Source organism: Staurois parvus, unplaced genomic scaffold (assembly GCF_062004578.1).
Source record: "Staurois parvus isolate SC_StPar_1 unplaced genomic scaffold, SC_StPar_1.0 ptg000141l, whole genome shotgun sequence".
Taxonomy (NCBI): Eukaryota; Metazoa; Chordata; class Amphibia; order Anura; family Ranidae; genus Staurois; species Staurois parvus.
Window position 1 is genome coordinate 3,250,108 of NW_028317937.1, and position 26,911 is coordinate 3,277,018.

Genomic DNA, 26,911 nt, shown 5'->3' on the forward strand with positions numbered 1-26,911 from the left:
ACTCATACTCCCTGCGAGTCCCCCAGCACTGAACTGTTTATCATCTTCAATAATCTTATATTTGACGATCGTTTATATTTCATAATTTATTGTCACTTGGACATTGTTTGTAGCGCTGCACTTATATTGTTTTGATTTTGGTTGGAAGGGCTTGTAGTTCCTTTTTGTGCATTTGCCGCTCACTGGAGTGCGCTCACTTTTCTTTATTTTATATAGCACACCCTTGGGTGATGCTTGGCTGGATATATAGGTTCAGCTCCCACCTGAATCTGGTTACACCTCCGATTATACCCAGAACACTTTGACACTCTGAGAATATTTTTTATGGGTTTTATTGAAGAAGACAAACCCTGAAAAAGAACTAGCTGATTTAACACAGGTTATGTAGATAAAACACAGATACCACTTTGCATAACACAGTTAGTAAAAGTTACAATTCACTCGCCAAATTCTTCAAAAACTGACTAGAATCACACTGACTAGGGTGACATATGAGAGTGACATTGACACATGAAACAATAACTGTTAATGAGATTTAGCAGCTTATTGACATTTGCTATAGCAATACTATCTAGAGCAGAAATGTCCTACCTAACCACTGGCCAGTGGGATGAAACTTAAAGTCTCTCAATGTTGGGGCCCTTTAATCAATGGAAGAGCGCTCACTCTCTGCATGGGAGAGTGTTTGTAATCCAGGGGTAGCAGGATAGCACAGTCTCCTTTAAGCAGAATCTTCCAGTGAACATTGCAATAGAAGAAAAACAACACTTCAACAAATCTTTACCATACAGGTGAAATCCTGATATACTGACACTTGCTCAGTATATTCAAAGCAGCAAGCTTCTGTGGGGATTTGGAACTAAACACACTCTTCAGCCACAGCACAAGTCTTAAAGGGGACAAACCAGTAATATACAGAGACAGAGTTCTCCCATCAATCAGCAGCAGGAATAGCTAATTCTGAGCAGCTTGGGCTTTCCAAGATCTGTGTCACTCTGAGAATTAGAGAGCAGGTTTTCTCATGACCATTCTCCAGAGATGAACAGCAAGTGCAGAAATATCAAAATCCCCTTTCATCACAGAGTACTCACTGTTTCTCGATTGTCCTCTAGATAGCATTAGACAGTAGTAGAAATCCTCTCTCTTTCAGCAGCTCCAGACTTTGAGAGACACATGCACTTGAGTGGCTGTAATCCTGAGTGTCAGGCAGGACAATCCTTGATTTGCACACTGTCTTCCTGCAACAATTTCTCTGCTACACACTCCCAGCCCAGCCCATGGGCTCTAGCAGCACAGAGAGTGAGACTCTGTGACTTTACACCAGGAGCCCTTGCTCCATGCGGTCCCCTGAAAATGTCTCCTTCCCCACATGTGCTTCTTCTTCCTTTTTCCTCTCTCCTTTCCTCCACAGCCAATCATAAGTTCAGCTGCAACAATGCTGTTATGGGTGGATCCTTCTCAGCTCTAGCAATAACCAATCAGAACACAGTCCTGCTTTCCCTGTCTGTCACTCACTGCATAAATTGACAGCGCTATATAAGTGCCTGAAATAAATAAATAAATAGTCTGGCTGACAAAAGACAAAAGTCCATCCAGTTCAACCATTAAAAAAAAAAAAGAAAGTTATAATCCTATACCTACAGTTGATCCAGAGGAAGGCAAAAAAAAAACAAACAGCAAAGCATGATGCAATTTGCTCCTGCAGGGAAAAAAATTCCTTCCTGATCCCCCGAGAAGCAATCGGATATTCCCTGGATCAACTTTGCCTATAAATGTTAGTATCCAGTTATATTCTCTGTATCCAAGAAAGAATCCAGGCCTTTTTTAAAACAATCCACTGAGCTGGCCAGAACCAACTCTTGAGGGAGTCTATTCCACATTTTTACAGCTCTCACTGTGAAGAAACCTTTCCGTGTTTGGAGATTAAATGTATTTTCCTCCAGATGTAAAGAGTGCCCTCTTGTCCTCTGTGATGACCTCCTTCTAGGTTGCATCTTTTAAAAGCCGGATCATTTAAACAGATTTTTAGAAGATTATGTTTTTAGTTCTTTCACAATGTATTTTTCTAGCACAGTCTGTATCAGCAGATAAACTGATACTATTCTGGTGCTAAAACATTCACTTCAAGCAGATTACCTAGCATGTTCCCTCCTGATCAATATCAAGGTTATCATAGTAGTAAATGTGTTTATTAACATATTTACTGTAGTTGCATTACATATTACAGAAATACTTTGGAATGAGGCCAGTGTGTTAGGTTGCCATTAAAAATGAATAGGACTACAACAAACCATCATGTGCATGGTGCGGCATTGCACATTACCAAAACACAAACATGTGATTGTGCCCTTAACGCCAAACTTCAGCCAAAACAATTTTGTTTTTGATGGAATAGCAGATAGTTAGAGTCACTATCGGGTTTTTATTTTTTATTGCTGCCCACCTCATTACTAGGGAGATTTCCCTCGGACAAGAAGTGATGAAAAATCTGTTCCCGGTACACAGACAAAATAATGTTTTTAGTAGTGTGGAGAATGTTTACTACTTTTGATAGTGTTTTAAAACCTACTTTATATTTGTAACATGTTCCAACTCACATAGCAGAACATAACAAAATATTTACCATTGCACCTTACCTTATTTTAGGTGCTCTACTCTGGACTTTCCAGTAGGAAAATAATCCTAGGTAGACCTAGCTTAACCCCATCTGTACTATGCAGGCATATCTTCATTGTCAATTGTAACTAGCTTTGAACCCTGTCTGTCCTGACAAAAGGTTAAAAATGTAGAAACTGTGCTTCTTGCATTTTATGCTAATAAGGACAGACTTGGGAAAGGCTCACTCTAACATTGTTATAAAAAAAACCTTGCAGTCAGCCATGACATCTTCTCTTGAGACACATCTAATAGGTAAGACATATTTTTTAAAGTGGTTCTAAAGGTTCAAGGTGTTTTACCTTCATGCATTCTATGCATGAAGGTATAAAAACCTTCTCTGTACAGCATCCCCCACAGCACCCCTAATACTGACCTAAGCCCCCTCTCAATCCAGCAATGTGCACCGGAGTCTTGGCTGTCCTGAGACTCCCCCTCCTTATTGGCTGAGTCACAGCCAGTGAGCCAATGAGAAGAGAGGGGGTGGGGCAAAGTCTTGGCTCCGTGTGTGAATGGACCTATGGAGCAGCGAGTGCCCCCATAGCAAGCTGCTTGTTGTGGGGGCACCCAAAAGGAAGGAGGGGCCAGGATCACCAGCAGGGGCCTGAGAAGAGGAGGATCCAGGCTTCTCTGTGCAAAACCACTACACACAGCAGGTAAGTATAGACATGTTTGTTATTTTTTCTTAAAAAATAAAAGCCTTTAGGATCACTTTAAAATATATATTACCTTAGATTGTGCGCCCCTCGAGGGTTAGGGACTGATGTGAATGTACAATATATATGTAAAGCGCTGCAAAAATTGACAGCGCTATATAAGTACCTAATAATAAATAAATAATAATAAATAAATATATTTTTTAGACATGTTGTGTGAATGGGAACACATCACAAACATATAGTGGAGTTTTCTCTAATTTGACTTTTACCTCTTCTTTAATATATTCAAAACCAAAAAATACATTTTGGATTGAGGCTTAACCCTTGTTATGTTACCATTTTAGATCTTATATTTTCTCTTTCTGGGATTCTTCATCTTGAGCATTGTCACAGGAATCACAAGAGAAAAAACGCTCATGTGTGAAATGGGGCTAATTAACCTTTGGCTCACCTATGTCTACACATTACTAATTTCTACTGAAAACAAAAAGGATCATTTGAAGCAAACCCTGAATTTCAGAACATCCATAGAAGAATAGAAGAATACATAAAGGACTTTCTGATCCTTTAAAAATAGAGTATCACTGTGTTCCAGTCTCCTGTGCGTCACTCAATGATTGATGAATATGACCCAATATTTGAGGCTATCAAGCCTCCTGGTATCTCTACGATAGCAGTTTAAAACTAACTACAGGTATAACTCTCTATACATCAGCTGTTGTACAACCACTAGGTTTACACAACATGCTTTTAAATGGACATTCAAAACACATATGTTTATTGAAATGGACAAGGCAGCATGAATGTGTTTTTTCAGCTTCCTAAAGAGATAGATTGCACTTGGCTGAAGCCCCGTTAAACAATATAGAAAAACACTGCAACTGTCATTTACATTGTAAGGCCACCAGCCCATCTCTGAAACAAATTTATGTGTATTAAGTTTAACATAATAAGATCAATGATCTAATGCTGGATCTTACAGTAGAATTAAACAAGGACTGACAAAATAGCAAATGGAATATACCAGTAAGATCAATGATCTAATGCTGGATCTTACAGTAGAATTAATCAATGACTGCCAAAATAGTAAATGGAATATATCAATAAAATAACTTGGCAGTACACGGGAACATATGGGTACATGGTAAGGCCAGTAGGCATCAGTCTATACCAGTGGTCTCCAAATTTCCTCCCACTAATACCAATAATGGTGTGCTATTTCCCTCACTAATACCAATGATAGGGCATTATTCCTTTCACTAATACCAATGATGGGAGGTTATTTCTCACACTAATACCAATGATGGGGCACTATTCCCCCACTAATACCAATGATGGGGTGTTGTTACCCCTACTAAAACCAATGGGGCATTATTCCTCCCACTACTTCCAATGATGAGGCACTTTTCCTCTCACTAATATCAATGATGGGGTACTATTTCTCTAACTAATACGAATGATAAAGGGAAATTTTCCTCCCACTAATACCAATGATGCAGTACTATTTCTCTAACTAATACCAATGATAAAGGGAAATTTTCCTCCCACTAATACCAATGATGGGGCACTATTTCTCTAACTAATACCAATGAAGGGGCACTATTCCTCTCTCTAATACCAATGATAAGGGAAATTTTTATCTCGTTAATACCAATGATGGGGCACTATTCCTCTCACTAATACCAAAGATGAGGCATTATTCCTCCCAATAATACCAATGATAGGGTACTGTTCCTCTCACTAATACCAATGATGGGACAGTATTCCTCTCACTAATACCAATGATGGGGAGCTATTTCTCCCAATAATACCAACGATGGGGCACTATTCCTTTCACTAATACCAATGATGGGGTGCTATTCCTCTCACTAATACCAATCATGGGGCACTTTTCCTCTCACTAATATCAATGATGCGGTACTATTTCTCTCACTAATACCAATGAAGGAGCACTATTTCTCTCTCTAATACCAATGATAAGGGAAAATTTTGTCCCATTAATAGCAATGATGGGACACTATTACTCCCTCCAATACCAATGATGGGACAGTATTCCTCTCACTAAGACCAATGATGAGGCACTATTCCTCTCACTAATACCAAGATGGGGCACTATTTCTCCCACTAATACCAATCATGTGGCACTTTTACTAATACTAATGATAAGGGAAATTTTCCTCCCAGTAATACCAATTTCTCCCATTAATACCAATGATGGGGCACTATTCCTCCCACTAATTTCAATGATGTGACACTATTTATCTCACTAATACCAATGCTGAGGTACTATTACTCTCACTAAGACTAATGATGGGACATTATTTCTCTCACTTTTCAAAGTGCAGCACACCTGCAGTGTGAACAGTTACATAGGATTTCATGGGGAATAGTTTTCATAACCTTTGGTCACCTTGGAAAAGGATGGCAAAAGTGCACCAGTGTGAAAGGGGCCTAATACCAATGATGGGGCACTATTCCTCCCCCCACTTACCTCAGCTTCAATGTAATTTTTTTACTCTCACTGTCCATCCCCTGAAGTCTGAGAGTCAGTAAACTATTCCACTTTTCAGAAAGTCTGGAGATCCTTGGTCTATATCACAACAGGCAAATATTACAATGCAGAGATATTACAGGATAAAATATAAACAATAATTAATTATAATTATAATGGCTTTTGGACACAGACACCAAAAAACATATTTTTAGGTGTTCTGGCATTTTTTTGTAATGTGATTATAGCCCATTGCTTTCAATGGGCCTGTAAGCACAGAAGTATAAATATCAGTGAACTAGTGTAATGTTTAAATCAGTGAAAAAAAAATACAAAAAGGCATTATGTACATGGGCCATTTGCTCATTTGCACCGTGGTATCTAGGATGCCCTACAGCTGCATACATCTGCCCATAGACATGAATGGGTAAAGATGGCTGTAGACCAGTATTTCTCAACCTTTTTTCAGTCAAGGCACTGATTAAAATTATGGACAGTCCCCAGGCACTGATTAAAATTATGGACAGTCCCCAGGCACTGATTAAAATTATGGACAGTCTTGAGGCACCCCCTTCTAAAATGGAGTGCCTCAAGACTGTCCATAATTTTAAAAAAGGCCACCCTATTCTAAAATGTAAAAAACTATTCTAATAGTTTTATATAACGCAGCAACATCCACACACGTTGGACACCCAACATCAGAGGTGATTTATTCTTCCAAAGCAAACACACTTCTGCACACTGGTACTGACTAGTATTCCAATGTTTCTCTTCTCCCTCAGTTTTTCTCCATCATTGCGCTAACGTGACCCCAGCACTGATGGAGAGGGGCAGGGGAGGGTCAAACTAGGATGCTATGCAAGCGGCTGACAACCTCCTTAGCAACTGATAATGTCATTGGTTGTCAGGACACTGGTGGGTAGAAGGTCGTAATGGTGCACAAGAAAACCTGTGGTGTTGTGTAACTAAAAGGCAGGCTTGTTCCACCCACTGGCTTGTATACAAGTTTTGAGCAATTTTTAGACATTTTGCCAAGGCACCCAGGGTGCCTGGTCACCCTGGTTGAGAAAGGCTGCTGTAGACAGCTACTTGCTCAAAGTAGTACATGCACACAGATGTAATGCACTGAACACACCTTGTGTGAGTATTGTGCTTTACATCTGTGAGCATGCGCTAATTTATGCAAATAGCGTACCTTCAACCATTCCTTTTTATGGGTGGTTGTACGTAGCTCCTAGCATCCTAGACACCAAAAATATGCTTTGTCTTTATGCTCATGTAATGCACCCATGTGCATGTAGCCACATCTGCATTACTGGCCAGTATTTTACACATATAAGTGCAAGTAAGCATATAAATCATGCCTTCCCCTTAACCACTTGCTCTCTAGAGGATTTACTCCCCTTCCTGACCAGGCCATTATTTGTGATACGGAACTGCGTTATTTTAACTGACAACTGCGCAGTCATGCAACGCTGCACCCAAATTAATTTTGTGTCCTTTTTTTCCCCACAAATAGAGCTTTATTTTGGTGGTATTTGATCGCCTGTGTGTTTTTTTATTTTTTACGGTATAAAAAAAAGCAACAATTTTAAGAAAAAAAATTTTTTTACTTTTTGCTATTAAACATGTCCAGTAAAAAAATGTTAAAAATCAAATTTTGTCATACATTTAGACCAAAATGTATTCTTTCACATGTCTTTGCTAAATAAAAATCCCAATACGTGTAAATTAATTGTTTTACGTGAAAGTTACATCATTTACAAATGTCAGTTTATATACTGGAATTTTTTTTTTTTTTTATTAAATATGACGGCGATCAGCGACTTATAGCAGGAGTGCGGCAGCATTCTGACCCTGGGGAGAACTGACTAGGTGTCACTGACATCCCCTGTGACACCAACACAGTGATCAGTGCTAATAAAAAGCACTGACACTGTACTAATGGCACTGGGCAAGGGGTTACCATGTGGGGAGATCAAAGGATTAATCTCTCCCCCTTCGGTAATTCTCGGAGATCGCCGTGTGCCGGCGGGGAATCACAGGCCAGGACCCGGTGATTGGCAACCGAGACCACGAATGGTCTGCCATGTGCAGTTCGTTTGCGTATCATGTTTGAACGCACCATCATTGCAGGCTGGAGCACCCCGTTGTATGGAGGATCTGTGGCGGTTGGGCACCCCCTGACCGGAGTCCTACTATCACGTTTTAGTGGTCTCTTGTCATTCAGACCACTCCAATTGATTATCATCACATACCATCAGTAATACTGGATGCTTGGAACATAGGTGGGGGTGGGAGTACGTGGGGAGCCCGCATTTCCATGTGGGACATGAGCACACACAGCAAGGGTCTGAGGCCAAATAGAAATGCAAACATGCTTATGGGACAAGTAATATCTGCATCTGGTTTAGCAGGGGCGGACTGACAACTCATGGGGCCCCCTGGGCAATAGGGGATCATGGGGCCGCTGTGTCCTTGGCCAAACTCAAAAAATCCTATGAAAAAGGTACCAGGGGCATCTCATGGGGCCCCATACTGACCCGGGTCCTCAGGCAGTGCCCGAGTTTCCAAATGGTCAGTCTGCCCCTGGGTAAACCCTATTCACTTCATTGTCTTATTATTTAATTCTCTTACCATGCAGTACTTATATATATTGGATGATGGTGTTATTGCGTTGTGGTCATGCATGCTCTTTACAGTCTGCAACACAATAACATATAAAGGGGCTGTCTCTTAGTGTTTTGGGATACACAGAGTTAATCCCCTCCCACAGACAGCCTGGTAACACCACTGGAATGATTGGTGGGTTTGACTTCACACGCCATATATCAGTCTAGGAGCAACTAACAGTTTTGTGGGCTCAGAGGAAGAGGATAAATCCTCGAAACGCGTCATACTGTTGAAGTTCTATCGTTTTGTCACATCTTTATGTTTGTGCTGTTTTCATGAGATGAACATGTACCTTTATTCCTTTTGTGAGTATAATACTTACCTTTTTATTTATTAAAGCTATTTAAAAGGATAATGCACTAGCCCAGTGAACCCTATGTTTGTTTATTATTGCAGTACACCAACATCAGCCAGTTGGAAGGAGAGCTTGGAGAGAGGCTGGGAAGGTGGGACGCACCCAGTGAGAGTAATTTATGAAAACTGGGGCAGACAAAATCTGGAGTAGGTGTGCATGGCAACCAATCAGCTTCTAACTTCAGCTTGTTCAGTTAAAACAAAGCTAAATCCATTGTTTAAATGGATTCCCAAAACTCTTGTACTTTCAACTGAACTGTCAAGCCTTCAAATAGCTGGTGTCATAACTGATCACGTGCGGCACCAAGGCAATTGCAGATTAAACAGAGGCCAAGATGGCAGCTTCCTTGTCTGTAAAAGATGAGAAGAGTTTAGTTTCATGTTAAGCTTTGAAAATTAAAGATAGAAGCTGATTGGTTGCCTTGCACAGCTGCTCCAGATTCTGTCTGCTCCTGTGTTGATAAATTGTCCTCAGAGTGTTTTCAATGAACATATTTTGAAACATTATTGCTGTGTGTACCCTAAAGTAATTTTTTTTATAACTTTAAAAATTTTCATGCGTATTCTTATACAGGTGAAACTCGAAAAATTAGAATATCGTGCAAAAGTTCATTTATTTCAGTAATGCAACGTAAAAGGTAAAACTAATATATGAGATAGACTCATTACATGCAAAGCAAGATAGTTCAAGCCGTGATTTGTCATAATTGTGATGATTATGGCTTACAGCTCATGAAAACCCCAAATCCACAATCTCAGAAAATTAGAATATTACATGCGATCAATAAAACAAGGATTGTACGTAGAACAATATCAGACCTCTGAAAAGTATAAGCATGCATATGTACTCAGTACTTGGTTTGGGCCCCTTTTGCAGCAATTACTGCCTCAATGCGGCGTGGCATGGAAGCTATCAGCCTGTGGCACTGCTGAGGTGTTATGGAAGACCAGGATGCTTCAATAGTGGCCTTCAGCTCTTCTGCATTGTTCGGTCTCATGTCTCTCATCTTTCTCTTTGCCCCATAGATTCTCTATGGGGTTCAGGTCAGGCGAGTTTGCTGGCCAATCAAGCACAGTAATCCCACGGTCATTGAACCAGGTTTTGGTGCTTTTGGCAGTGTGGGCAGGTGCTAAGTCCTGCTGGAAAATGAAGTCAGCATCTCCATAAAGCTCATCTGCGGAAGGAAGCATGAAGTGCTCCAAAATCTCCTGGTAGACAGCTGTGTTGTCCCTGGACTTAATGAAGCACAGTGGACCAACACCAGCAGATGACATGGCTCCCCAAATCAACACAGACTGTGGAAACTTCACACTGGACTTCAATCATCTTGCAGTGTGTGCCTCTCCATTCTTCCTCCATACTCTGGGTCCTTGGTTTCCAAATGAGATGCAAACGTTGCTCTCATTAGAAAAGAGGACTTTGGAACACTGAACAACAGACCAGGTCTGCTTTTCTTTAGCCCAGGTAAGACGCTTCTGACGTTGTTTGTTGTTCAGGAGTGGCTTGACAAGAGGAATACAACATTTGAAGCCCATGTCCAGGATCCGTCTGTGTGTGGTGGCTCTTGATGCACTGACTCCAGCCTCAGTCCACTCCTTGTGAAAGTCCCCAACACTTTTGAATGGCCTTTTCCTGACAATCCTCTACAGGCTGCGGTCATCCCTGCTGTTTGTGCACCTTTTTATTCCACACTTTTCCCTTCCACATAATTTTCTATTAATGTGCTTTGATATAGCACTTTGGAAACATCCAATTTCTTTTGCAATTACCTTTTGAGGCTTTCCCTCCTTATGGAGGGTGTCAATGATGGTTTTCTGCACAACTGTCAGGTCAGCAGTCTTTCCCATGATTGTGATTCCTACTGAACCAGACTGAGAGACCATTTAAAGGCTCAGGAACCCTTTGCAGGTGTTATGGCTTAATTAGCTGATTAGAGTGGGACACTTTGAGCCGAGAATATTGCACCTTTTCACAATATTCTAATTTTCTGAGATTGTGGATTTGGGGTTTTCATGAGCTGTAAGCCATAATCATCACAATTATGACAAATCACGGCTTGAACTATCTTGCTTTGCATGTAATGAGTCTATATCATATATTAGTTTCACCTTTTAAGTTGCATTAATGAAATAAAAGAAATTTTGCACGATATTCTAATTTTTCGAGTTTCACCTGTACATTTTGTTATTGTACTAAATTAAAAGATTTTCAGATTAGCCACTAGAGGCAGAATAGAATAACACTATGATCATTCATCCAACTGGCTTAACAGCTGTATTCCATATGGCTTTTTATAAATATAAAAAAAGAAACGCGGAAGTACATTGTTTTAGTGGTTTTGTCAACTGAGTTTTGTTCCTGTCTGATTTTGCATTCTCATACAAGTCTAGGGTAATGTCAAACCTGCTTTAAGCAGGCAGAAGGAGGACATATGCACCTGCCAAGGAAATCTCTCAAAGGCATCTCAAACTGATGTCAAACTGATACCATCAACATATGACAACACAAAGTCCTCTAGGACTCTTTCAGACTTTTTGGTCTTTTTCATTTATATAATAAAAAATAAAAAGCCCATTGGTGATCAAACACCACCAAAAGAAAGCTCTATGTGTGTGAAAAAAAAGATATGTGTTAATTGAGTACAGTGTTGCATGACCAAGCAATTACCAGTTAAATTAGCAAAGTGCTAAATAGCAAAAAATGCCCAGGTCATGAAGGGCTAAAACCTTTCCGGAGGTCAAGTGGTTAAACGTGAGTTGTAGCCCATATAATGACTTGTATTGTGTGCTATAGGTGTACCATATAGGCTACAATGTAAAGGTCAGTAGAAAAATGCTAACTAGTGGTGCACCGAAATGAAAATTCTGGTACCGAAATCGAAAATTGAGGATGCAAATGGTCAAAAACTGAAATGGACAATTTTTAAAAATTAATATATTTTTCAAAAGCAATTTTTTTGGAAAAAAGTAGTATAATTATTATTATATATCCCAATTGTTTTGAAAAATATGAAGGATTATGTTACGCCGAGTAAATAGATACCCAACATGTCATGCTTTAAAATTGCGCACGCTTGTGGAATGGCGTCAAACTACGGTACTTAAAAATTCTCCATGGGTGACACTTTAAACATTTCTACAGGTTACCAGTGTAAAGTTACAGAGGAGGTCTAGTGCTAGAATTATTGCTCTTACTCTGGCGTTTGTGGCAATACGTGACATGTGCGGTTTGAACACCATTTACATGTGTGGGCGTGGCCTACATATGCGTTCACCACTACATGTGAGCACGAGGGGGGACAGAAGCACTTTAAACTTTTTTTACATTTTTTTTTTCACTGTGCCTTTAAAAAAAATGTTAATTACTTTAATTTCTATCAAAAGGAATACATGCATCCCTTGTGATAGAAATAATTAGTGACAGGTCCTCTTTATGGAGAGATATGGGTCAATAAGACCCCACATCTATCCTCTAGCAAAAAAAGCATTGATCTAGTGCTTTAAAAAAAATGGCCTTGTTTACAAGGCGTCAGAACTGCAAGTGACATCGCTCCGGTCCTCCAAGGTTATGGCGATGAGTGGAGGCCATCTTTCCTTCACTTATCTCTATGCCCAGTGCCAGGATCATTTGGTGGTGTTTCAACTAAGGCTGAGAACTACCGAGCAGCGGCGGGTGGTGTCAAGTGGCACCAGTGGCGGCAAGGGGGCAGGGTTATTTTCAGCACCTGTTTCATTGCTTATTTTCAAATCGGCCAACGGCCGATAGGGGTGTTTTCGGCTGAAACGTTTCGGCCACGGAAATTTTGGTGCATGCCTTATGACAGAACCTGATATAAAATACCACAACAGTGACTGTAAGTCTTTCAAAGTGCTTGCTTAACCAAAATTTTTTAGTATTAGAAGGAGTTGGAAAGCGTAAGAATCCCTGGCAGGTTTTTACTTCTATCCAGGGCTGTGTTAGGCCCATTTCAGACAGGGCAGACCTGCCAGCCAATCTGTTTGCTCTATGGGAGATTTCTTCGCTTGTCCCACTGAGCAAGTGGACAACAGGTCTGTGTCTGCTCCATTGCTGCAGAGCGGACACAGACACAGCCTGCTTTTTCCTATCAGGCAGTCGGATGGAAATGGACCACCTCTCCATTTCCACCCGACTGTCATTTGATCCTCTGGATGGATGGGGAATGGATCCCCATCTGTTTGTTTTTGGCATACAGGATCGGATCAGATGCTGGTGGGTGTCAGCGGACACTTGTCTACTGACACCCGCTGGTCTATAGAGGTCTATGGATGGTCCGTTAGGGTCTGACTGAAAAACTGAAAGGCGGATCAGATTGGACCATCAGTGTGAAAGAGAGATTTTCTCCACTTATTCTTACAATCACAATTACCAGACAAGGAAGTAAGGGAATATCTGCAACACCAATACATACAGAAATAATGTAAGCTCCACGAGCAGGGCCCTCCTATTCCTTCCGTACTGAAATGTATTGTAATTGTACTGTCTCCCTTATATTGTAAAGCGCTGCGCAAACTGTTGGCGCTATATAAATCCTGTATAATAATAATAATAATAATAATAAATAATAATAATACAGAGATAAAAATCCAACAGGCGTTCTAGCCTTCCCTTACTATACAAAAGTAAAGCATGTAGCTGTTGCAGATTTCCCTTATTTCCTGTCAGCAGGACAGGAAGTGAGTGAAATTTCTCTAAATGAGCCCCAGATAGCAGTAAACATCTAACAGGGGTTCTTATCTTTCTCCACTCCATCCAAAAATGTACAAAAACACAGTTTTGCCTAGACAAACACTTTATGTCGCAATAGTTTTCATTGAATATTTAATAAGAGGTCACATACACAGATGTCGTTGCAGTCTTTTTGTAACGGAACTCAACACATACACATACATCACCTAGTTGTTTGGCTCCTTTTTAAATCATACTGATAACAGAAATCACCCAAATGGCCCTGATTAAAAGTTTACATACCCTGGAATGTTTAGCCTTGGTATAAACACACAATGTGACACACGCAGGTTAAAATGGTAATGGTAGTGTAATTTCTCACATGTTGAGGGGCTCCAGAACTTCAGTTCTCAACAAAGAAAGGTGGTTTTTCATCTTTCTCAGGGTTTTGTAATTCTCTGACCAGGGTCTGTATCTCAGAGACTTTAAACTATCTTGGAAGGGAAGAAGTCCACAAACCAGTGGCCAGGTCTTTCCAGAGAGGTGTTGACAGCCCTTATAAATTGGGACCTGACAATAGTTTGGTGCTCCACCCGAGAAATACCCGAGAAATAGGAGGTCTCCGCGTAGGAATCAAGAAGACTCCAACAGTGAGGCTGCGCTGGGCAGCCAGTGCATGTGTAGGTGCAGTTGTTGATAGAACAGCAGAGAGCTGCAAAAGAGCTGAGTGTCAGGTACACAGGATGCACAGGAGCTCAGTGGTACCATGTTAGATGGTCTGGAGGACCAAGGCAAAAGGCCTGAGCAAGCAATGCTGCTAGGGAGAGCCAGGAGGCTGAATTTGATTTATGTTAATGCTGATAGTGGAACCCCCTGTATTTCTGGAGTTGAATAAACTCACTGAGGAACACTACACTTGAGATAACAATCACCAAACCATCAGAAACCTAAAGCTTAGTATACCCGATCAGAAAATTGTACAAAAAATACTGCTATAGAAGCCATCGTATGATAATCTGACTGTAAGCCCACAGCTTTCGTTTGAAATTATTTGAAGAGTTATACAGGTCGTGGTGGTTTATGACACCAGACCTGACAAAAAGTTTTACATTAGATTTAATTTTTTCTGTTATCTTATTGTTGCAGGTCTTCCATATACAACCCTAAGGGACCGCTTTGGTCACCATCAACAGATAATAGTTTTGAAATATTGTATTTTGCGCCTTGCCTGGTTCAGCCCGAAAGGGCTGTAGTTTATATGGGGGAAAAAATGGATGTATATTTTCTGTACTGGTTTGTAACTTCTTTCTTATGAAAAAAATGAATAAGCATTATTGAAAATAAATTATTTGAAGAGACAAGTACAATTTTCATTTAACCAATACAGTTTTCCTCCAAAAATACAATACAAATACCTTACCATTCATGACAACACTTCCAAATTTTAATTCTGTTTTATGAGAATTTTCATAACTTTAGTAACCTTTTTATTATCGATATGAGATTAGCATGCAAAAAAAATTCATCCAATATTCTCATTGTGTGTAGGTGTGTTAAGTCTGCTTCCAAAGCCAGTTTATGAGGTAGCTTAGCACTGGGGGCAGATAATAGCTTATAAAAGGCAAAGATACCAACCCTCTGTACTGCCTTCCACTGTCAATTGTTTCTGAAGACAGTCCTGTAGTGATGTCATCTATCTCTTTTTTGAGACTAACAATTTAAGGCTTGCAAAACAGAATCTATTAAAACTTAAGGGATTTTAAATCAGTACACCATTGACTAATCATTAACAAAGGGATGAGATATACAAACACAATATTTTCAGAACAAGCAAAGATAATCTAAACGGCATTTTCTTCTTGATATATAGGCTCATTATTTTTCATGAGATTGGAAACTCTCTTTCACCCAGAGTGGGAAATACCTGAAAACAAAGATGAGTAGATGAATAGTTCTAATTTATTTACCAATAAAGTTGAACAGATGAATAAATGGAACTTCTTCACAAATATCATTACCCAGGTGCTCACAAAGGAAAACTATTAAAATATATGTTTTGCCCTCTGTCAGCATACACAGCTTAATACCTGCAAGTGATGTAACAAATTACAGCATCAATGAACCATGAAGGCAATACCTAGAAGCCAATAATGAGAGCCTATAATCATGAAAATGTTAATTACAGAACATAGACATTTTCAGTGTCCAGCACTCCAGCCATACAAGCAAAGAGTGCCAGGAACTGTAGCTATCGGTATGTTTTAGTGTACACCATTCTCAGCTTGACATCTGCCTGTCTATGACCCACCATAAAGACTCTTTGAAATAAATTATTTTATCCAGTCTTGGAAAGACCATATGAAAAGACATTAGATTCTCTGCATTAATTACAACATCTCAAAATCATGTGGGAAAAGAAAACATCTAAATAGTATGTCCAGTTCAATGAGAAAAGATAAGTATACATTCATATAAAGCAGGGGTATTGAATTACAATTCAAGGAGGTCCGAGTGAGGTGCAAAGGAGGTTTTCTTCTGACCGAGGTCCGAATAGGGTGTGCCCATCAGTGTGCCCCCTTACATTAGGTGTCGCCATCAGAGTGCAACTTTACATCATGTATTCCCATCACATCAGGTATGCCCATCAGAATGCTCTTTTACATCAGTTGTCCCCATCAGGGTGCCCCTTCACAACAGGTACCCCCATCACATTACCACCTTACAGCAGGTATTCCCGTCAGAGTTCCCCCTTATACTCAAAGTACCCCTTTCTATCATATTTCCCCATCAGAGTTCCCCTTTACATCATATTCCCCATCAGAGTGTCCCTTTACATCATATTCCCCATCAGAGTGTCCCTTTCCATCACATGTGCTCATTAGAGTGCCCCTTTCCTCAGTATGTGTGCATTTGTGCCCTCTTAACATAAAATGGGCCTGTCAGAGTGCCTCTTAACATAAAATGTGCCCATCAGAGTGCCTCTTAATATAAATGTGCCCATCAGGGTTCCCCTTAATATAAATGTGCCCATCATGGTGCCTCTTAACATAAAATGTGCCCATCAGAGTGCCCCTTAACATAAAATAAGAGGCATGCTGATGGGCACATTTATATTAAGGGGCACCATGATGGGCACATTTATATTAAGGGGAACCCTGATGGGCACAATTATATTAAGGGGCACTCTGATGGGCACATTCTATGTTGTGCCCACCAGAGTGCCCCTTAACATTCAATGTGCCCATCAGAGTGCCCCTGTAAGTCTACACCCTACCTTGAGGGCAGACAGGAGCAGTGCCGAGATCCTTGCTGGACGCTTGTGTACAGGCAGGGAGCGGGAGCCGGAGAGACAGTGAGCTAAAAGGGGCGGGGCACACACGTGATGCCATGTTGCCAACACGACTTCCCTGCTCAGCAGCGGATCTGTCATTGCAGGATGGTGGTCCGGGCGGCAGCACTGCTGGGGCCTTTCGCAGACCGAGGTCCGCCACTTAGTGACCGCTGATATAAAGGATACTTATACATCGTGCTCAGCTACCCTAATAAAGGGTATATCCATCCTCTCCCACCCCAGATACATATTTGCTTTGATCCATGGCCTTGGCTTTCCAATATGTTTACAGCTACTGGCTGAAATCTTCTTGCTGCTGGCTGTGCCTGCACAGTGCATCCCTTGAACTTCTATGGCAGGCATATCTTGAGAATCTCCATATTCAGAATGTTAACAAAGAAGCTAAACTAGTTGTTGATGTCATAAATCATTGGGAAGGAATTCAGAAAGTCACAATCAAATCCACTGTTATCTCATAAAAACTGTATAGGGATACTGTATTGGTTGTTCTACACATCAAAATGTAATCACATTGTGTTTCCAATGTTTTTTGGTTCCCCAAAAACTGGCACATTTTCCACATTTACAAGTCCTTTTAAATCTAAAATAACCTGAAAAAAGAATTTGTAATTCTATATACTCAGTCTTAAGCTTCAGCCACCTCCGCCAGACAGCAAAGCCGTTTTTGAACTTTTCTGTCTGCAGAAACAGTCAAGAAATTACCATTCCAGACCGCCTTCGTAAAATGCTATTTTTTTGTGTGTTATCGGCTTTGATATTTTCAGATTCACAAGCCTTCATTCCACATATACCCTACAGATTCATAACTCTTTTTATGGTTCAGCATAGCAACTAGCATTTTCAGAAGAGTACCTGTGGAACCCCCATATTTACAGGTTTTCTATATAGCGTATCTAAACCCAAAAGCAAAAATATAACAAATTGCAGCTTACCATTATTTAAATGAGAGGCTACATTAGTTATCATTTTACAGGCTTTTTCTCATTAATTTTCACCTGGCAACAAATTTCCTGTCCCTTGAAGGCTATGCTTGTTTTTCCACTGGATCGATGGAGGGAGCCTTGATTTTTATACAGGCTGGACTTCAAACATGTTCAAACATTATTTTTACCTATTATATATATAACACTATATTACACAATATTTGCTTGAAATTCAGCTTTGAGTTGTCTTTTGTATAAGTACTTATTCACTCTTAGAAGAGGCTAAGGCAGGACACAGACAACATAATTTTTTACCTGCAACCACGGGTTACAGGTAAGAAAATTGCTCTATTTCCCCATCAACACAGTCAATGTTGATGGGAAAATCTTTCGTAGGATTGATCGATCGACTTGGGTACAATCAGCCTGCCCATACGTGGATCGAATCTTGGCCAGTCCCTGTTGAACTGACAGATCCACACCAATTATGGCCAGCTTTAGGCCAAACCTCTTGAAGCCCACATATCCCTGAGCTTTTTATTTGAAAACAATAGGCTTTGCTTTGGATTATTGCTTTGGAATTGCTTCAGAAAGTGATCCATTGTTATTTAAACAGTTTGCACATTGTATCTGTGATATCTAATAAGCATTTGGTGCTTCATTCTTTTCAGAACCCTTTTCATCTGCGAATGGATATGAGAAGTTCAGTGGATTCTCTAATGGAAATCTTGAACAGTGTCTTACAGAACAATAGCTGGGAAGAACTAGCTGTTATCACATGCCACCCATGGGAAAGCACCATCATACTTGACTATTTGACCACTAATACAAGCATAGAGACACATGAGATCCTCAACATTTACTCACTTGATGATGCTGATGTGGGAACTTACCTGAATCATCACTTTGATACTATAAAGAATCCCCAGATACCTTTGCTTCTACATGGATGTGATGCCCAGCGATCTTCCTTGGTGTTCCAAGCAGCCAAAGACTATGGGCTGGAGCCACTTGAGTTTCACTGGCTGGTTGGACAACCACTTAATGTGGAAGAGATGCAGACAGATGGCTTGCCCCCTGGTTTGTTAGCTTATGGAGAAGTCAGCCGACCAAGTCTGGAAAACTTTTTAAGAGATGCGGTGGGGCTAGTAACTAAAGCCATCTCCAGAGCAGTCCAAGTGAGACCAGATCTTGCACTTATTCAAACCATGATAAATTGCAACGATAAACAGACATCACAAAATGAGTCTTCTGGCATGTACCTTTCCAGGTGAGATACTGTAATTACTAACATTTAAACTGTGCAATTATTTGATGCAACCATTATATAAATTATTCTTTTATATTTATTCTTTCCAAAAAGCAGGGCTGCTTCTCTACCTTTGAGAACAGAAGTTTGCTCTAGGAAACCATTCACAATGCATTTATATATAGAAATACAAATATGCTACTGTGAAACATTGTCACTATATCTAATAATGACACAATTTGTATAAAATAAGATTTCTAAACAACAGGCTAAAATAGCTCAGAATAAATTCCTGGTGGTGGATGGAGCAATACATGAAGGTATTATTAAAGTACTGATAATTTTCTGAAAGTGCAATATTTTAGAGAACCCACTTTTTATGCACTTCCTAAGATCCACAAGGACATCACTAATCTTCTAGGAATATACATGGTATCGGGAGTTGGTTCCTATACTAAGAATACGAGTATAATACTGTGTATACACAAATATTTGTAAAGTATATTGATAGCTTTTTAAGACCACACTTGGAGTGTTTTTCATATACTATAGCAGTGGTATTGAATTAGAGCAATATTAAACTCAAAAGCAAACATTTCTTATATTGCAGCTTACCAATTCTTAGATGTGATGGTTGCATTAATTTCTCTTTTTAAGTTTTTCATCTTCTATTTTGATATTTTGATTCAGGCAGTAAATCTGTTTGGCAGGTGTGCCTAAATGATCCAATTTTATTTATTTATATAAAACCTTTATCCCAAGATGAAAAAAAAAACAGTTTGCTGTAACTAATTATAAAGTATTGTCTGGAGTTCAGCTGCAATTTGTTGCTGTATTTAAATCTACTAGCACATCTAACACTCCCCTCCCCACTGACTGACAATGCTGCCGTCCAAATCTGCCCCTGTATTGTCTGGAGTTCAGCTGCAATTTGTTGTTGTATTTAAATCTACTAGTACATCTAACACTCCCCTCCCCACTGACTGACAATGCTGCAGTCCAAATCTGCCCCTGTATTGTCTGGAGTTCAGCTGCAATTTGTTGTTGTATTTAAATCTACTAGTACATCTAACACTCCCCTCCCCACTGACTGACAATGCTGCAGTCCAAATCTGCCCCTGTGCTCATTCATCCAGAGTGGTGTTTGTATAATACAGGAGGTGTGTTACTGGCTAGATCACCAGGGGAAAACAGAGGGGAAAAAAAGGCTAAAAAATGAATGCAGCCACCACATCTAATGACTGATAAGCAGTGATGTATTACATTTTTGGATTGGGGTTTAATACCACATTAATATTCACGGAGGTCTAGTCAGCAAAATTACAGTATCTCCCAGAAGAGATCCAAATCACAGCTTGGGTGATGACTCTGACTGAGTCCTCATATCACAGTTCCCCTTCTCTTATATCACAATCCCATTCTTAAATCAGTGTCCTCGGCCCCCCCTTCACATCAAGATCCCCCTTTACATCACCATCTCTCCTTCACAGCAGTGTCCTCAGCCCCCCTTCACGTCAGTCCCCCTCAACTTAAGTGTCCTCTGTCTTCTTCACATCCCACCCCCCTACACCCCCCCCCCACACACACATTACTGTCCTCAGATCCCTTTACATCACCCCTGCCCCCATCCTTCAAATCTTGTTCTAGCCCTCTTTGCTGTCCTAACTTACACAGATACACAGGGCAGAGGGTGCCCTGCAGTTCTGGATGGAGGGCTGCACAACTTTTCATGTTAACAAGCTGGTTTATGGTTTCTAGGACTACCATGTGACCTAGCAACCAATCACCTGTTGGTTAACTTAAAAAGTTAACTTGGGTAGCTCCTGTCTTCTGTCTAGAACTTTCCTGCCTCCTGCTGTCAGCTCTGCTATGAGAATGACACCAGCAACGGAGGAAGGAGAAAAAGCTCCTAAGTGGTGCAGTGGTCTGGTTGGGACTGTGACTCAGTCTGGATCCAGACCATGGTCTCTATTTAGTGATGCTTCTACTAGAACCACCTTATTTAGTTGGAGGGAAGCCACGCTAGTTGCTTTAGGGGTGGAGGTGTTATATTAAAGCGTTAGTAAACTCCAGAAAACAAACACTTTCCCATTGCAAGGCAATGTCATAATGTGAAACTTATAGTACCTTAAAAAAAAAAACCCCAGCAGCACGCTGTCACCGCTGACAGGGCTTCCATCTTCATTCTTCCAGGTTCGCAGACTCCGGCAGTTCAAATGGCTGAGCCGCGATGATGTCACAAGGGTTTATTTGTAGTTAAACAGTTTTTAGATTAAATCATTATGTCAGAACAAAATTAATTAATTAGGCATTTATTCAACTTCATTTTGAAACAATGATTTTTTTCGCTGGCTCCCACTACCACCAGGTGCAGGGGATGGCAATGGGGATCATATATGCCCTGTCCTGCACTACTAATCATCACCTGGGAGGTGGGAATATAAACTTTTTAGTGATGGGGACTTAGGAACTCTGTATACCTGTGCTATGTGGTAATGTGGCACAGGTATATAGATGACATCTTCATCATTTGGACAGGCACTGAACAAAAACTGATCGAATTTATGGAAAAATATGAATTTGAATGATGTATTCGCTATAAATTCTGATAAGGACACAATCTCCTTTTTTGATTTGATGTTTGACCTCTCCCTCTAGTCATGTGTTCCCACATCAACCAGCAAACTATATTAAAAAAAGTGCAGTTCAACAAAAAGGATCGATCGATATAAATTCACATGTGCATTAATGTAAACCTCTCTGTTATTTGAGCTATAAGAAGAAGGAGATATTCTGCATGGATTTGGAGGACATTTATAATTTTGACTAAATAAGACTAATTTTTTTCTTTATCTTTTGCATGAGTTCGGGTGGTATATAAACATTTTAAACAATCACACAAACACTTTTTTGGCGATATATAAACATATTTTTATTGAAGACATTATTATTACACATTAACCACTTGACCTCCAGAGGAGTTACCCCCCTTGCTGACCAGGCCATTTTTTGCGATACGGCGCTGCTTTACTTGAAGTGACAATTGCCTGGTCATGCAATGCTGTACATAAATTAAATTTTTGTCCTTTTTTTCCCCACAAATAGAGCTTTCTTTTGATGTTATGCTGTGCAGAGAAATACACAGCAGTATGTTCTTGCTGGCAGGTGAGAGACCTGTGTTGTTTACACACAGGTCTTTCCCCTGTCAGTTTACTCGGTCGGGACCTGGTGATTGACATCCATAGCTGCCAAGGGCAGTGCGGGTAGGGCGGCATGCATACAGGCACGTCCCCTACCTGGAAATGAAAATTACGTATATATACGTGAATTTGCGCAGCCCTGCTGCCATGTAGCAGTACGTCTACTATAGGGCGGCGGACAATCGGTTAATATTTACACTCACTGGCCACTTTATTAGGTACACCTGTTCAATTGGTTATTAACACAAATTGCTACTCAGCCAATCACATGGCAGCAACTCAATGCATTTAGGCATCTAGACATGGTGAAGACGACTTGCTGAAGTTCAAACCGGGCATCAGAATGGGGAAGAAAGGAATGCTATCATGTCAATATGGACCAAAATCTCCGAGGAATGATTCTAACACCTTGTTGAATCTATGCCACAAAGAATTAAGGCAGTTCTGATGGCAAATGAGGATTCAACCTGGTACTAGCAAGGTATACATAATAAAGAGGCCAGTGAGTGTACTTGAGGTATATAAATCAGTTGTTTCACTTTATCGATCGCTTTTTTTTTCAGTTGCATTTACTTGTGTTATACAGTAGTTCAAATAGCACAGACGTTTACATCTTGATGCGTGAAAGTATATCGATCAATTGTTTTTGTTGCACTGCACTTTTTTTATATAGCTACAAATAGTATACTACTATACTATGCTATACCTTGCTCATGTCCTTAGTGCTCAGCCTAATTCTGATTAAGTCAGTTCCATATTGTCAATATTTACGGCTAAGGACAATATCCTTAAAAAAACTCAGAGTTTAGATCAAAAGCTAAAAAACTTTACAACCAGATTGAGACAGAGAGGATATTGTAGCAATCGTGCACACAGAGATGGACACAGTCATCCATTTTGCTCCAAACCCCTCCATCTTGTATCTCTCTCTCCCAAATCAGATTCCTCCGATATCCCCCCTCCCTCTCTGTTGAGTGACATGTGGTCTGGATGATGACAGAGATCACAGGCAGCAAACTCATTGGGAGGGCATCATGGCTAAAAACCCCAATTAGCTGGTGCCCATATGTCTGCGAGACTCTTGCTTGGAAAGATATCGTAAAGCCATAAACCAAGTCCTTCACTGAGTTCAAAGACATTCCAGATAAGCCATAAAGCAGACATCACATTCAAGACCCACCTTCCCCTATGATTACATATCTTGGAATATGAGAGACTTACCTAAAAACCAGGCAGATATTCAAACCGGTCACTTTAATACAAGTCATCTGATATATTACACCCCCTATCTGACATATACAGGAAAGCAGAGAATGATATCTCCTTACCCGTCACAACAGGTATGTCATATTTCATATGTAGACGTTCAGCAGAAGATTCTGCATATTAATCTACTCATGGATAGAATGTTATATGTATCCAGGGTAAGTTATGAACCATGACATCAATTGGGAGGGTTTTTGGTCATAGCTTGGGTCTCCGCCTGCAACACCTGCCCACATGAGGCGATTGGTTCTCTGCCTCAGGGAGACACCCTGCTGAGTTCCTAGAAAAAGCTAAGCTAAGCTGAGTTGAAAAAAGTTGAAGATTCTCCCTTTTGACATCGGAACCAACTTTGGGAGATAATGGACCCTTTTGCTCTGACACTTGAAAGATGCTTTAACCAAGGCTGACGGCAAGTACTTTATCTATCTAAATTCCTTTCTGTTATCTCTTTGCTGTGCTATTGCTCTTTGTTTATCTATATATATATATTGGCTACATATTTTTTCTGTAAATATTTTTATTGCACCTTTTTGACCTTTTAGTAATAAATCTTACTTTCTGAAAGTGTTGAACTGGTTCTAAAGCTCTTTAATGCAAACTAAAAACCCCTGCCTCTGAAGAGCGCTACTGTGCGTGTGTTTTAAACTTCAGTATATCTCTGCCTGCAGTGACAGTGGTATACCGACGCTTATGCATACCTCATAGTGTTATTGCTGATATTGCCGAGTTTCCTCTTTCTCTGGACAAAAAGGAGGTGGTGGCAGTGTATTTGTGTAAATAACCTGATCCAGTAACAATCGCTCCTAGGCTGCAGATACACAGATTGTGGTCCATTAGCTGGAAAATCTTTGTGCAGAGTGCAGCTGGGTGTGGCATTGTTACACACGTGACAGCACGGTTTTAGATTGGCTAGTCCTTCGGTCACGAATTTGGTGAGAAGGGCTGGGGTCTGACACCGCGATCGTCACAGATATAGTAGGAAAAAATTAAAAGACAGCTTATTAAAGACCTAAAAAGAAGTTTAGGGACAATGTTAATGCCTGGAATACATAGGTTCATATCCTAGAATCCTGGCTAATTCCTGCGGAAGCAGCCAAAAATTGAGCCATGGGTGGCTCTGTCAAACATGGGCTTAACAAGAGAAATCTATATATGTATGGGTAGCCATACACAAAAGAGTAACCAGAAGGTAAAATAAAAGCCAAAAATTGAGCCATGGGTGGCTCTGTCAAACATGGGCTTAACAAGAGAAATCTATATACAGTTGCAAGAAAAAGTATGTGAACCCCTTGGGATTACGTGGAGTTTTGCATGAATTGGGCATAAAATGTGCTCTGAACGTCATCTAAGTCACAATAATAGAAGAACACAGTCTGCTGAACATAATACTACACAAACATTAGATGTTGCCATGGTTTAATTGCACATAACATGTAAACATTCACAGTGCAGGGAGGAAAAAGTATGTGAGGCCCTAGCTTAATGACTTCTCCCAGAGCTAATTGGAGCCAGGAGTAAGCCAACCTTGACTCCAATCAGTGTGATGATATTGGATGTGTTGCTGACAGCTGTCCTGCCCTTAAAAAACACACACCTGTTTTGGGTTTACTGGTTTCAAGAAGCACTGTCTGATGTGAACCATGCCTCGCAGAAAAGAGCTCTCAGAAGACCTACGATCAAGAATTGTTGACTTGCATGAAGCTGGAAAGGGTTACAAAAGTATCTCCAAAAGCCTTGATGTTCATGTGTCCACGGTAAGACAGACTGTCTACAAATGGAGAATGTTTAGCACTGTTGCTACTCTCCCTAGGCGTGGTCGTCCTGTAAAAATGACTGCAAGAGCACAGCGCAGAATGCTGCATGAGGTAAAGAAGAATCCCAGAGTGTCAACTAAAGACCTACAGAAATCTCTGGCACATGCTAACATTTTTGTTAACACATCTACAATAAGGAAAACATTAAACAAGAATGGAGTACATGGGAGGACACCACGGAGGAAGCCATTGCTGTCCAAAAAGAAGATTGCAGCACGTTTGAAGTTTGCAAAAAAACACCTGGATGTTCCACAGCACTACTGGCAAAATATACTGTGGACAGATGACACCAAGATTGAGTTGTTTGGGAAGAACACACAACACTATGTGTGGAGAATAAAAGGCACAGCACACCAACATCAAAACCTCATCCCCACTGTAAAACATGGCGGAGGGAGCATCATGGTTTGGGGCTGCTTTGCTGCCTCAGGGCCTGGACGGATTGTTATCATTGATGGGAAAATGAATTCCAGAGTTTATCAAGACATTTTGCAGGAAAACGTACGACCATCTGTCCGCCAACTGAAGCTCCGCAGAGGATGGGTGATGCAACAGGACAATGACCCAAAGCATACAAGTAATTCAACAAAACAATGGCTGCAACAGCACAGAATACGCCTTCTGGAGTGGCCCAGTCAGAGTCCTGACCTCAACCCGATTGAAATGCTGTAGCATGACCTTAAGAGAGCGATTCACACCAGACATCCCAAGAATATTGCTACACTGAAACAGTTTTGTGAAGAGGAGTGGTCCAAAATGACTCCAGATCGTTGTGCAGGTCTGATCTGCAACTACAGGAAACGTTTGGTTGAGGTTATTGCTGCCAAAAGGAGGGTCAACCAGTTAATAAGTCCAAAGGTTCACATACTTTTTCCTCCCTGCACTGTGAATGTTTACATGTTATGTGCAATTAAACCATGGCAACATCTAATGTTTGTGTAGTATTATGTTCAGCAGACTGTGTTCTTCTATTGTTGTGACTTAGATGACGTTCAGAGCACATTTTATGCCCAATTCATGCAAAACTCCACGTAATCCCAAGGGGTTCACATACTTTTTCTTGCAACTGTATGTATGGGTAGCCATACACAAAAGAGTAACCAGAAGGTAAAATAAAACACTTCATCTATCAGAATGATGACTGATTATATCGATATCATACAAATCTGTTATCTCTTAAATTACCACATTTTGGGACAATTCCTTGAAAAGTTCACATTTAGGTGGGCTAAATCTCTGAAATTCTCACTGATACATAGGTAATATAAGACATTAGCTTGTTAAAACATGTCTAGTGAGAGGTAGCTTTACGTTTGAATAATGTAATCAGACTTATAACTTCCAAATGGTGACGTTTACTTTAGTTTGTAAGCATCTAATAGACTGCTCTATGCTCTACCTAATTCTTTGTAAATGTACTGCCTATTATGTAGTCAAAACGTAGAAAAGAAGAATATATGAGCACATTCAAGAAAGAGCGCAGGCATGCCCTTTCTCTCCTTGCAGTGAGCAGAACATAGTCCATGCTTAGGACTTCTAAGGACTTCTTTTTAATCTGGATGCTGGAGGTAGGACACTTTTAGGGGGA

General features: G+C 40.3%; 1 protein-coding gene across 1 annotated transcript in view; it reads left to right on the top strand.

Annotated features, from left to right (window-relative positions):
* GRIN3B (glutamate ionotropic receptor NMDA type subunit 3B) overlaps positions 1-26,911 on the top strand; it is a 91,101-nt gene that overhangs the window by 24,271 nt on the left and 39,919 nt on the right. Inside the window, exon 2 of the mRNA XM_089673580.1 lies at positions 18,466-19,064. Within this exon, the coding sequence (XP_089529706.1) occupies positions 18,466-19,064 (599 nt within the window). The remainder of the gene's footprint in view (positions 1-18,465; positions 19,065-26,911) is intronic.